The sequence below is a fragment of the Crinia signifera genome, chromosome 2, assembly GCF_055691185.1.
Source record: "Crinia signifera chromosome 2, ASM5569118v1, whole genome shotgun sequence".
Classification (NCBI taxonomy): domain Eukaryota; kingdom Metazoa; phylum Chordata; class Amphibia; order Anura; family Myobatrachidae; genus Crinia; species Crinia signifera.
In genome coordinates, this window is record NC_139218.1 from 369,224,053 (window position 1) to 369,237,797 (window position 13,745).

At 42.8% G+C, this 13,745-nt stretch overlaps 1 protein-coding gene across 1 annotated transcript; it reads right to left on the reverse strand.

Annotated features, from left to right (window-relative positions):
* Positions 1–226: 226 nt before the first annotated feature.
* Positions 227–11,769, reverse strand: LOC146058056 (hydroperoxide isomerase ALOXE3-like). The gene is made up of 15 exons (XM_083170019.1): positions 11,712–11,769; positions 9,783–9,961; positions 8,563–8,767; positions 8,153–8,234; positions 7,500–7,622; positions 6,416–6,516; positions 6,034–6,206; positions 5,764–5,910; positions 3,134–3,337; positions 2,330–2,416; positions 2,015–2,184; positions 1,685–1,806; positions 1,397–1,497; positions 722–892; positions 227–538 (listed from the first exon to the last, which is right to left on the reverse strand). Exons 2-15 carry the CDS (start codon positions 9,927–9,929, stop codon positions 359–361), a joined length of 2,013 nt encoding a protein of 670 aa, XP_083026145.1. The 5' UTR covers positions 9,930–9,961; positions 11,712–11,769; the 3' UTR covers positions 227–358.
* Between the last annotated feature and the right edge of the window lie 1,976 nt (positions 11,770–13,745).

Consider the following 13,745-nt stretch of genomic DNA (forward strand, 5'->3'; position numbering starts at 1 on the left):
GGCAAAAAATAAAATATTGTGAGAGTTTGACCATTTTCCTAAAAAAATCCAGATCCAAAGCTTTTCACCACCGCTCAACTAAGCCAAATCCAAATCTTTGGCCCCAGCACTCAACCCTAATCATTATATAGTGACGGTGTCCAGATTTTGGGGCGGAATGTCACTCTAAGACACTTTTCCCATCAGAGGTACTGTACATACTATGTAAGAAATTTTAATTCACAAGTTGTACTGAAATATTTAATCATAATTATTTGACAACAGCTTGAAAACCACTACAACTGTCCAGTCCTCTGCCAACACAGATGGCCAGTGCAAATCCGGTCCGGTTTAGTCAGTAGATCAGCCACTAGTCCGATTACACAGATACGCTGTTCTCAATCACACTCGGGTCCAAGTAGGGATATGGCAAACGCATGTTCTTGTTCCTCTCTTTAATGGAGCGGGAGATCTCAGCCAGCTTCTCCTGGAAATTCTTTATGAAGGTCTGTGGAACCGCCTCCGTAAAGCGCACATTGGGGTAATCCCCCAGACGTCTCTACAGGGGAACAGTAAATGTTAAATAAAAGCCTCAAAGTTATTTCAATGAATAAGTCCCTTCACCACCAAATAACAGTGATATGCACATTCATAGAAGGTGGGATTACACTGGTTAGATCAGCTGATCTAGTACTTCCTCTTCTGAGCATATTACAGTATTCATACTGGCCCCAGTACTCACCCGGTCCATTGGCTCTTTACTGAGCAGCCACACAGTGGATATGCCCAAACTGGTAGTGTTTACTTCAGGCAATGCAGCCAGGATACTCTGGGTTGTGCTGGCCCCTTTTACTGAAGGAGGCGGGCTTCTCATTGATGTGGGACCATTAGGCATTAAAGTATAGAAGTCAGACTGCAATGAAACCAGACAGGAATGCTTTAGACCAGAAAAGTATAGACAACACATCATAATACATTACAGGCCACGCTACAGTGTAGTGCAGCATTTCCCAAACAAAATTGGGTTGGTTAACAAATGTTCAGGTTTTTATGATGATCTCAATGGTTATGCAAAGGAGACTTCATTACTACCTCAGTCAGTTTGATTATCCATCTGGATTTAAAAAGCAATTGCCTTTAAACCTGGAATGTATTGGCAGAGTATGGGAAACTACTGTAGTGCATTGTGTTTCTGGAACTACTGTATATAGCAGGCATTCCCAACCACAGTCCTCAAGGCACACCAACAATGCAGGTTTTAGTGATATCCAGGCTTCAGCACAGATGGTTTAATCAGAATCCCTCAGATACTAATTAAGTCACCTGTGATCAAGTCTGGATATCTACAAAACCTGCACTGTTGGTGTGCCTTGAGGACCGTGGTTGGGAATGCCTGGTAGTGGTGATAGTCACTCACCTGACCATTGTTGACAGCTGCATGCTGAGCAGAACAAGTGAAGATCACCATGGTCAGGTACTTGATCAAACAGGCCTTGGTCTTCAAGGAGGAGGGAATTCCTAGCAAATAGAATAAGCCATTAGTCATTTAGACCTTTCCTATACACTGCTGGAACATTCAAGGTAAGATCTGGACCATCACATTTGGTGCTGTATGACTTGATAATACCAGGATTACCATCATTTCAAAGATCAGGTTGGTTTAGTGTGGACATTATGATCCAAAATCACTGAACAAGTCACTAACCTGTAGATTTATACTCCAAGAATCCCTCTTTGTAGATCTCAGCCACCCAGGCCTGAAGTTCTGGGTCTGTACTGACCACCACATCACTCTTGTAATAGTAATTAACAATATTGGATACAAAGCTGAAATGGATAAAGAGGTACAATGAGTGAATAAAGTATGGGTGATGTACATAAGGGATTACAGGGTGTGGAATTTTAGCTGACCAGATATGTTGGCAACATTAGGGTTTCTACATCCTATTCACTGACCAGGTTGTGACATATAGACCACATGTTCCACTATTTATCTCCCTCTGGGTGGTCAGCTAGAAGGTTTTTTTAGACCTACCTCTCCACAGCCAACCAGATCTTCATCCCATCCTCCCTGTAGAGGTAATTGGGAATGGCCTCCAATCCTCTTGCCTGGATGTCATCAGGGAGACAGAGGCTGCTGTAAGTGACCTCGTCCATTGCTTTTTTCAGCAGTACTGGAATCCCTCCTTTCCCAGTTACTATTATCTGGAAAAAATAAATACAAGAGGGTGGATGTGTGTTCCGGTGCAATACTGCAGCTGATATATTTAGGCCAGGTGTGTGATTTAGGGTTTAACTTGCATATAAAATGTTATATTTTCTGTTACCATTGTACAAGAAAAGATTTCACCTTATCAAAGACCCCATCATGACCAATGAGAGTAGATCTGGCAATGATATTGATCTCAAGGGTATAACGAAGATGTGGAATTATTAGCTGGAAAGAGAGAAAGATTGCCATTAGGATCCCATCCGATATAGACCTTTATATGGAGTAACCAATATATTTGAAATACAGAACACACCAGAATACTTTATAAATTAATTATTGCTCTAGCATTAGCAGTTGCGTCATCCTTAAGTAAAACCAGACTATGTTATGGACATTAATGTAAAATAATATCAAACCAATGACTAGTATTTAGTCTGACAGGTATTTAGTCTGAAAGTTAATGCAGTACAATGGTTCACTGCCTACAACAGAAGATAATGTGACAGTACTATTTTAGTTGACTCACACTGACCGATCGAATGGGTGCAAGGTGTGCAGTGCACAGGGTTTACATATTCCCTTCAGCCATAAAATTATTCTTACCCCCTCTATGTCCAACCTGCAGCCCTCCAGCTGTTGTGAAGCTACACATCACAGCATGCCTTGCCACAGTTTTGCTATTAGGGAATGCGAATACTGTGGCAAGGCATGCTGGGATGTGTAATTTCACAACCGCTGGAGGGCTGCAGGTTGGACATGCCTGATTTAGAATATACAGCACTGCCAGACCTAAGGAGGCCTGCTTAGTGCCTGCACACATCCTTATAAACCACCACTGGTGACACTTCCTAAGCCTCCACATTAACAGGACAACAGGGGCTCTACAGATATGCCAATGAGGAGACTGCCACGCCATGACAATATTGGGAAGCCAGATCTCACCTTGTACACTGGGTGGCCCATTGGAAGTTGTCTGGTGGTTGCAATGTTGAAGACCTCAGCAAAGAGATGAGTACGGAGAAGGTGAGTAGCCACTTGATGCACCTGGTAGTCAGAATTGCGCACCCAGATCTTGGCCAATAACCAGTCACATTCAGAGTCACTCGGCAGGAAGATTGGAGAGTGCTCTCCTGGGGTTTGAGACAACTGTAAGAGACAGGATGATTATATGGTATTAGAGGTTTAGAAGTGGGCAGCAAATCTGCACATGAGCCTATTTCATAATTAAGCTTTAATGCATAAGATTTATCTATATCCCTACAGAATGTGTTCAAGTTTCACCTACACAGTGCTATTTTTCAGCAAGAACCAGCAGGAACTCAGTTCCTGAACCTCTAATATGACATCAGTAACTAAAAATGTACTTCCCATAAGAAGTTTAAGTCACCTGTGAGTGCCTTTGTTTCTAAATAAAATATATACATCTATCCCTCCCTAAAAAAAAAAAAAATAATAATTATATATATATTTTCTTTTTTGTTTCATTGATCCACCCCCAGACCTGAAGTTCCTGGACCTATTTTTCCAGAAAAATCATATTGCCTATACAATAGTAAGACATATGCCATCCACTATCCATCAAAAGGTTTAAGTAATTACTAAAATAGGATATTGCATCTACTTTATAGAAGAACTATTTTATGGACCTAGGTGGGCGCAGATTTTGGATAACAGACCGCAGAAATGCTGGGTCCTGTGTGTGACTTGTCTACATGCCTGAGAGAAGAACCGACTATGGGTTTTTAAAAGGGGGAGGAAAAAAAAAATACTGTACCACTTCCACGAAGGATGTATGCAGTAAGTGTAATGTTAGCATTACTGCCTCACAGCAGAGATCATTGATTGGATTCCCACCATGGCCCTAACTGAGGTGTTTTTTTTTATCTTTTGCATGGGTTTCCTTTAGAGGTAGGATGGTTAGTTAGCCCTGAGCAAAATGTAACTAGTGTTTATAATCTAGATTCCCTACCACATGTAAACTCCACTAAGACAGGGACTGATGTAAGTGGCCAAATATACTCTGTAAAGCACTGCAGAATGCTAACTTCATAAATAACTGGTAATAAAGGCCAAAATTCTGCCCAGTAACAATTAACCAAACCTTTTTTAGGAAGAATGAAAATGGAAGCATATAGGAGAATCACCTCTGAGGACTTGTGTCCATCTGGACCACCCACCATCTCTATCTGACAGTTATTTATGATTGACTGATCCATTAACCTCCAGCAACAAAATACCCAGTGACTGGGGCACTAGAAGCAGTGAGGATACGTGGGAGCTACAGACAACTGTATAATCTTAATGAGAGTCCTGCAACTGGTTGTGTAATGTACGATACTGATGGGTCTCGCTCATGGCAATATCTCCTATTTTACTTCAATTTCCCAGGCTTAGTTTTTATTGAAACTAATGAAGTATAGACAGTTTGTCCACATTTATAGCATTATCTATAACAACCTTGTAAGAAGTTATGGATTAAAATACTCTGCTCTAGCAAAGTAGTCATCACTTGTGGTACCCACACGTGAGATATGGAGCCATAGCTACAATCAAAGTCGTTTCACAAATTAATATTTCCCACTTGAAGTTTAGTGGTGGCAGGGGAGGTTTTGTATCCAGTTGATAGAGCTACAGTGTCTAGACCAGAGGTTCCCAAACTTTTTTGAATCACGTCACCCTAGAGTATCAGAATATTTTTCAGGGCACCCCTAGGCCAAAGATTGTTACCAAGAATAAAAAAAAATTTAAGTTGTGCTTAAATGTCATCCTTAGGTCCAGTTATGTGGTGAGGAACACAATTCACTTCTGTTTACCCACATATTTTATAATTGGAAGTCCCAAGCACTGATTTTGCCTGTTTAATTGGCCATAAATAATTTGAAATGGTTCTGGACCACCAACCTGAGGCACCCCAGGCGCACAGTTTGGGAACCACTGGTCTAGACAGTAAATCAATAGTGTAAAATTTGTCATTTTACCAGAATTTTTTATTTTTTGGGACTTTAGTAAGTTTAATTTATATAGCGCACTTTCTCCAAGAGGGCTCAAGGCGCTTTTAGGTCACCATCCATGTTAGGATAGAGGGAGAATGTAAAATAGTGTCGGAAGCATTGTGAGTGAGGCAAGCTATGCAAGGGTAACCGTTACACTAATTGATAGTCCACATTAAAAAATAAAAAAGGCCACCAAAGGTTCTATGCATAGTGCAAACACAGGCAAAAGGCAGCATCCCTGCCTAGTCCAGATTCTATAGAAGATTTGGGTCCAGGAGTAAAATGACACATTCGTTAATGTTTACATATGAACATAACCTTTATCTGAACATTACCCTTCCATGTCATCATATTGCTGTGGCATACTAATAAGCTCTTATTAGAAATTGTTGTGACCTCAGAAGGATAAAACATGGTTCCAGTTAAATCTTTAAGTTGACCATGACAGGAATGGTGTAAATAATGGGTCTGTTGTATATGGACACCTGAAATACATGTTTCTATACACCACATTAACAATAATCCTAAAACTACGATGTTACCTCAAATATAAATGTAAGCAGACATTAGAAGACTTGCCTGGATGGCTATTGGGATAAGTTGGTCTTCAGGAGTTCTCCACAGTAGACACATAGGGGCAGCAATATATTGTTGCTTTCCATTTACAGAGTTATTGGCAGGGACCCCATGCAGCAGCTTGTAATCTGCCAAGTAGATATTACCTTTCTGCAAGACAAACACATTTATTGCAGTGTATCTGGGTCAGTAGCCATGCTTTTGGGCTACCTTTGTTTCATAGGAATAGATACAAAGTTCTTTAGCCTCAATTTCCAGAAATAGACCCCTCACCTTTAGTTCTGTCTCAAGAGTGGTGGTGGTCCCCAGAGATGCAGCCACCATGTTGCAAGTAACTGGGAAGTTCTCAGGAATGTGGGAGCATTTCCTGAGGAGTATAGGGTTTATGCCATTCAGGTATTGGCTACCAAAAAAGGTATCCTCCATCCACATCTCAGCTACCACATCTGGGAATAAAAGACATGGAGGAACATTTGATATAATGTATTGCAGACAGAGGGACTACTGGGATAGCTCTGATCTTGCTTCTTCTACAAGAGCACTTTAGTCATATAAGCTGAGTGCGTCATATGACTAAAGAGGTGACAGACAAGAGGAGCTTCTGTTACTCCCTCATACAAGATATTCACCTTACAAGGAAACTGCCAAAAAGTACCTGAGTTATCAAACCCTCTCAGACAGAAGACCCGTTTGATCTCATCTAGATTAGTCCATGATTTTGCACTTGTGAAGCCTTCCAGCATCATTGCAAGTCCCCTACGAAAGAAATTGAGGATTCAAATAAACGGGTACCAGACGTGGTCCCGACAGTCGGGATCCCGACTGTCAAAATGCTGACAGGTGCCTTACGGCCACCCACTATTTTCCCTCCTGGAGTCCACGACCCCCATAGAGGGAGAATAGAATAGGTTGGGCTCACCAGGCTGTCTGAGTCCAGGCAGTCGGGAACCCTATACCATACCCAAATAAACTACAGAGATTTACTAACATGAAATATAATTAATATGTCCCATAGCCCTACAAATACATACACTGATTTGGGGACAAACCAATTTAAATTTCCACAACTAAAAATAAATAAATAAAGTGGGATTTGCAAATTGTGATCTAAAGCCCCATACACACTAAACCAGGGGTGGCCAAACTGGTCCTCAAAATCTACCAACGGTGCATGTTTTCCAGGCAGCCTGTGGATCTATAGTAGCAATGAATGCAGCATGTTTTAAATTGTGACAGTTAGTAATGACTACAGCTAGGTAACCTGGAAAGAGTGGATCATTGTTAGATATCGAGGACCACTGGCCACCCCTGCACTAAGCAATATAGTAAAAGATTTCTCAGAAGGGACCTACTTAGCAAAATGGTGTCATTATATCGCCTAGTGTGTACAGATTAACAATGGATGCTCCGGTACATTGCCCATCCCTTCCCTGAACATGTACAGATAACAGAGGTCCTTGTAAATGACAGCCATGTTGCTGCACCCCCTCCACTCACAGCAAGTGTGTAAACACTAGCTGATGCTGGCACCCAACAAATATTGCCACAAGCCGAGATTGTTCCTGGAAAGGCACTTGGGCATGGGATCCAAAGCCCCGTACACATTAAACCATTATATTCCTGACAAAATCAAACCAAGACAATCACTAAGCAAATATAATACTAACAGGTTACAGGGGTTGTAATGTAAAGTCATGTAAAGAAATATACAGAACTTCCTACTCAGACTAGATACATACACAGCTGACTTGGAATGCTGGAAGCTGCTCAGTTTTAGGAAGGAGTACTGGTCATTACTGGGCAGTTCCTCAACCTTGTCTACAGCAATGCAGTGAGGGGCACCTTCTGCATAACGTTTCCACCTGCAGGATACATTGGTTTGTAGTATAAAAGAAATGCATGATTTTACTACATGGACCATTCCTAGATGTAGGGATTATAGAACAGTTTCTCTCAATGGGGCAGATGTATTAAGCCTTTTGAAGAGATTAAGTGGAAGGAGATAACACACAGACCACTTTCTTCACCAGGCTGAATACATCTGCCCCAATGTTTTACAGCCAGTGGGATCTGTTTAAATTAACGAGGCAGCTTAATGTAGAATAAGCGACCCAAAAGAAAGTTATTTTTGAAAGAACTGTCTCAATCTGCAAAGGCTCAGAGACAGGAGCGGAGATATTTCAGACCTAGTCACATGACAGCATAGGCTGAAGACATATCTAAATTGGTAGTAACAGTAGAGTTCATGCTAATGAAAGCTACGCATAGCAAACATGTAAGCCTATCCTGGCCGCAACTCCCGGAAAGTATTCCATTTTAGGGAGGCGCCATCATAGAATTAATGCATTTTATCACAGAGAAACAGCAATAAAGCTGTAAATCGGCCACTCACTTGTGAGTTTCCCTCTCCTTCTCCAGTTCCTCTGTCCGTTGTTTCTTTAGTAGTGGGTGAGTATTGCTGGATAGTATGATGCCTGAAACAGAACAGATCTTAAGAGTACTGTAATGTACCATAGTCAGCCTGGTTTATGGATGGTGATTCCTCTGTATGCAATATCAAAACTGTGACTCCATAAGGGAAGTGCCCATACATGGAAACCTTCCCATCTGTAGTGTTACATGCGTGCTAGCTAGTTTTAGATCAATCCCAGCTGTATAATAGACAGTACTGTACACAAACAGGGAGATGAAGCTCTTTGTGGTCATACATTGGTTTAAGCAATTTTACCTATCCCACAATGGTGACCACCCACATGGAAGAGATCCCCAGGGAGCACAATACAAGTCTGGATAGAATCTCACCCTTGCCCTCTGGTATTTCCACAGTCATTCCCGTAGGTATCCATTGATGAAACGGGAACTGGTAGAGCCGACCATTAGGGCAGGTCACATTGACATAGCGGCAATACCAAGCAACTGTATTAAAGTTATTGTAGGTCTTTGTTGACAGCCGAACCAGCAGGAGCTCTCCAAGATCTTTCTTTGTGTCAACTTCAAAGTCAGTCACCTGGAAAAGCAGAGCGATGTCTGAGAAACATGCACCGAGGAACCACAGAACATCCCTATGGATCAGGGGATTTGCAGACAGAATTACGCATCAATTTACTGATTTTCTTCTATTGTTCATAAGTTTTGCAATGTTTGAAGCAATGGGGTTGTGATTTATTCAAAGCTAAAACCAAGAAAAATATATAAATTGTTTGTTCAGGTAAGTACTTACACTAAGGGCATCAGCACACATGGCTAACGAGATTGCCTATACACCTGTAGTAATATGTCTGTGCTAACAAATGTTCTCTGGTTAGAACAATGGCAATTTGGACAGTGGTTGAACACTGGCAATCTGTCACTGGGGGGTCCCTAATACTGGGTATGGGGTGTGGGACCCCCATCATGCCGACCACTCTCTCCAGGAAATGCCCTTACAGAAAACACATCAAGGCAGTGGGCCAAGACCTCATGTACTTTTGAGAAATGAAAGTGTAGGAGAACTCACATTTTAAGACTATGGGGGAGAGGCTATAACACAGAAATGCAGTAAAAACCTCGTTATCTGGGTATTTACTGCATTTCTGTATGCTGTATGGCCCCTCTGCAGTGGCAGCGCTGCGGAGGGAACCACCAGCCAAAGCTGGCAATTCCCTGCAGAAGCCTATGGGCTTCTTACCGCAGCGCTGTGTGAGGGATCCGTCACGAATCGCTCCCAGCATGCCCTGCACATGCGCAGATGGACTCCCGGGTCACATACCCGGAAGTACAGCACCGGCGCCGCATCGCAAGGGACAGCTCTTATAAGAGCTGTCCCTTGGGTTAATGACCGCATATGTAAGAGAATATGCGGTCATTAAGAATGAGGTGGCCGGCGAAGGGGGGCGGTAGAGGGCTGCGGATGTTCTAACATCCCACCCTACTTTTGTGAAATTTATATTTTTTTTTCTCTGAACAGTCCAATGATCAGATTGAAAGCTCATACATCATGTAACAGCTTATATTACTGGTATTAAGAGCATACTAATACTCACAGCTCCAGGTCTGAAGTTACTCCACTTATGATCCAGGTGATGTTTAGCACTTTCTCCCAGGACCCCCAGAAGAACAATGGAGACTTGGTCACAGGTCCCAGCACTCAGGTCAGTCCCTGTAGCAATCTTTAGCTTGTAGGTCCCCATGTCTTCAGGTAACAGTACCTGATGGAGCAGTGCTGGAAGGAACAAGACCAGTCAGAAAGGTGTCAGAAATAGGGATAAATTACTAAGGGCGATATTGAATCCGGGATTCCAACTATTGGAACATACTGACAGTCAGAATCCCAGGCCATTTCCACAAAGCTTGAAAGATACTCGATAGGTTGAATTCAACCTTCTGCCTTTTGAGTGGTGAAAACGGCCATGAAACGTGGAGTAACAGCAGTGAATTTGGCAATCCATGGCCGTTTCCAACAAAACAGATCCAACTTTAACCCCTTGAGTGGTGGGTTTTGCTGGGGCAGGACAAACCTACCATGGCAATATCCTGTCTGAATGAACCATCAGAAACAAACAGCCATCATTTCATATCAGAGAAAGCTCAGATTTAGTAACCATCAGTTTTGTAAGCCAGATAGAAACCACAAACAGCTGAGCAAAATGTACAACATAAATAATATATAGCCCTGCCTGTGGGAGTAGCGATTGGCTGAAGCACTGCAAAGCCAAGAACGATCCATATTTACTGATGGCCCCCTGCAGGAAGAGGTGTGGATCCTATTGTCAACCCGACTTCGGTCGACGGGTTTTTTCACCACACCTTAGTGGATGGTAGGGCATGAAATACCACCTGTCTGCACATGTCAGCTCAAAAAAAACCAGTGAAGAACCCATGTTTACCTCATGACCTAACCCATGTCAACCCAACGCATTTGTCGACCCAACAACACGACTATCCCTGCAGGCAGCTCTGTATGCTAGGGAAAGTTGGGGCATGGTGTAACATCTTTGGGCATAGCAGAGGTGATAATGGGTAAGGGCAGAGCAGGGGAGGAATAAAGATGGACTATAAAGTCCAGCAAACCTGCACAGGCATGATCACACTTGGAGAACCACAAATGCCAGCATTCCTGGACAATAAGGAGGCAACTGGTGTTTGTTGTCCACAACAGCATTATCAACTCTCAATTGACCATTAGTCTCATTCACTGCCACCCGGGATACATGGAAAATCCCATTTCATGTTCTACCTTGGGAGTAGGTGGGATGACAGCATTCTTGGGGAGAGCCTGACTGCAATTCCAGCCCTTAGCTGAGCAGCTTGTGGATGGTTAGTGTGTTTGCATATAGACCACACACACGGCATACTTGCCAACATAACCCATTCCAGTAGGGACACAATGCTCTATTCCTGGACTTCCCTATTAATTCATGACTGCCATCACCTGCTTTGAACAGGATAATTGCTAAGAAAGGTGTTCCACCACAGGTGAGGGTAGTCATAAATTGAGAGAAGTCCAGTAACAGCATTGTGTCCCTCCTGGAGGGGGTCATGTTGGGAGGTATGACACTGTATAAAAAAAAGGGTCTCTAGACTGCACACACCAACTGCTTGTAATGGGAGGTGCTACCTTATTGAGCTTTATAGTTATATGCAAGGGGGGGGGGGGTCACATTTGTGGGAACATAGTATCCTAAAATCATCATAGCTAAAATAAAAGCCACAGGACATTATGAGTTAAATATAGCTGTGAAGTGTTACAGAGCATTGTGTAAGGTGAAAGCAACTACTCAATGTTTGAAAAAAATTTAAAAACGTTGGAAAAAAAAAAAAAACATGGACGAAAGACATACAAAGAAAGTGGTATAGAATGTGAATCTACACGTTAAGTAGTGATGCCCTAAAGTAGCCCAGCCAGACAAGTTCAGGGGTCCCACACCCAAACATTCACCCCAAGAAACCTGCCACTATAGAAGAGAACTTACTTTGGATTGTGCCTGAATCAGTAATGAGCAGTCAGTGCTAGGTCCCTGCTTATATACCATATGAGTGCAGTGGGGGAGGGGAACTAATCTAGACTGAGGCAATATCCAACCTCAGGTGTGTAGGTATCCCCATACCATAGAATATATAGTAACATAGGGCTCTAGTCTAGACTGCACTCCTTAGCTGCTTGTAATGAGAGGCGCTACCTTGCTGAGATTTATAGTTAAATGCAAGAGACAGGGAGATGCAGGTGCACTAATAATTACTCCTAACATATACTGTATATTGCTTATTATTATACTTATATTATAATATTAAAGGCTTTAATCAAATCTTTTGTCAAATATATGAACCTGCACACCAATATTGAAGTCACCTCTTTTGAGCAGATACCTAACACTCTGGACTACCTCCCAACATTGGTGGCAGTGGAGTAGGGACACTTGTGTGCACGCAAAGTACCTATGAATGCAGTACTCCTGTGAGGCCATGCCCCTGTTTCCCCCGCTCTGAGAGTTGATGGCTATGCCCTTTTTTTTCTATTTGATTTTGCTTATAGAAGCAAAATTTAATAGAAATTGATTAGATAAATAGTCTTGGCAGGCAAGACTATATAATACAGATCTGTACTATATAGTCAAATCGAATGTGAACCCAGACACAGACCCAGATCTAATAGTGGTCTAAAGGTGCATACACACTGTACAATTTTTCTGACCAATTTTGCTGAAAGAATTTCCCTTGAACCCAGTGTCCTGGACGAAAGATATTGACAACAGATGAAAGACGAAAGATCTAGCTACAGTTTATAGGCTCTTTTTGAGAGATATCAAAATTAAGCTGCCTGCACAGTTGACGAACAACCTTGATGAACAACTGGCGGGTATGCGCATCATCATTCGTCGTTCGTCGCGAACGCTCTGAAAGATATTTTGACCAATTTCGTTCAGAATGGCCGAAATGAACGAAATTGGTCAAAAAGTTGGTCAAAAAAATTGTAGAGTGTGTATGCACCTTAATAGAAAGTAAAATCTCACCATGTGTATGCACCTTCAGGTGTTTGAAAGTAACTACTTTACAGTGCGATAAAGATAACTTTTCAAAGGACGCACCACAGGCAACAAAGCAAATCTGTAACACATGTAAACAGCATAATCAGTGATTCAATATCTGAAGATGATGTAAGTTAAGATAGTATGAGGGTTTTTGTGTGGCAGCGCAGTAGCGCACGCAGGGGGGTTTCTGAGTACCCAGAAAGCCCCCAGGAGTCTAGGGACCCTAGCCTGAAAGCTGAGGGTCCCCTCTTTCCAGGGGTACAATAATTTTAAAAATCGGCCCTTGGGAACCGGAGATATCTGACTTCAAAACAATGGTCCCCATCCAAGCCTGTTAATTGCTCTTCCCAGTCAGATATTTCAGGTTCTGTCTGACTTAGAGTTTTTCTGAGGGTATATTCCAAAAGCTGGGACTCTTCCCCTTTGAGGGACACTAGTAGCTAGTCTCTACTGTTCCCAGAACCAGAGATATCAACCTTCCAGCAGCTGGTTACTGCTCCATCTCCACACACCTGGTATGTAGTTTTATATAGTTTTATATACTCGTTGGCAGCAGTGGCGTAGCTACATATGTGGCAGACCCAGGAGCGGCTTGGGGGTGCGGTACCAGCAGGGTCTGTGGTGGGCGCCACTGGCTGAACTGAGAGGCGACCCAGGCAGCAGTGAGCACTGAGCTGGTCCCACCCTGTACAGATCTAATGAGCAGGGACCCAGTGCAGTGCATATTGAACGAGCGGGCCTGTACATATCTAATGAGCGGGGACCCAGTGCAGTGCATATTGAAAGAGCGGGTCCCCGCCCCATGCATATGTAATGAGCGGGTCCCATTCATTACATATGCACGGGGCGGGGGCCCACTCATTAAATATGCACTGCGCTGGGTCCCCGCTCATTAGACATCCATGGATCGGGACCAGCTCAGCGCTCACTGCTGCCTGGGTCGCCTGTCAGCTGTCAGCTCAGCCAGCGGTGCCCATA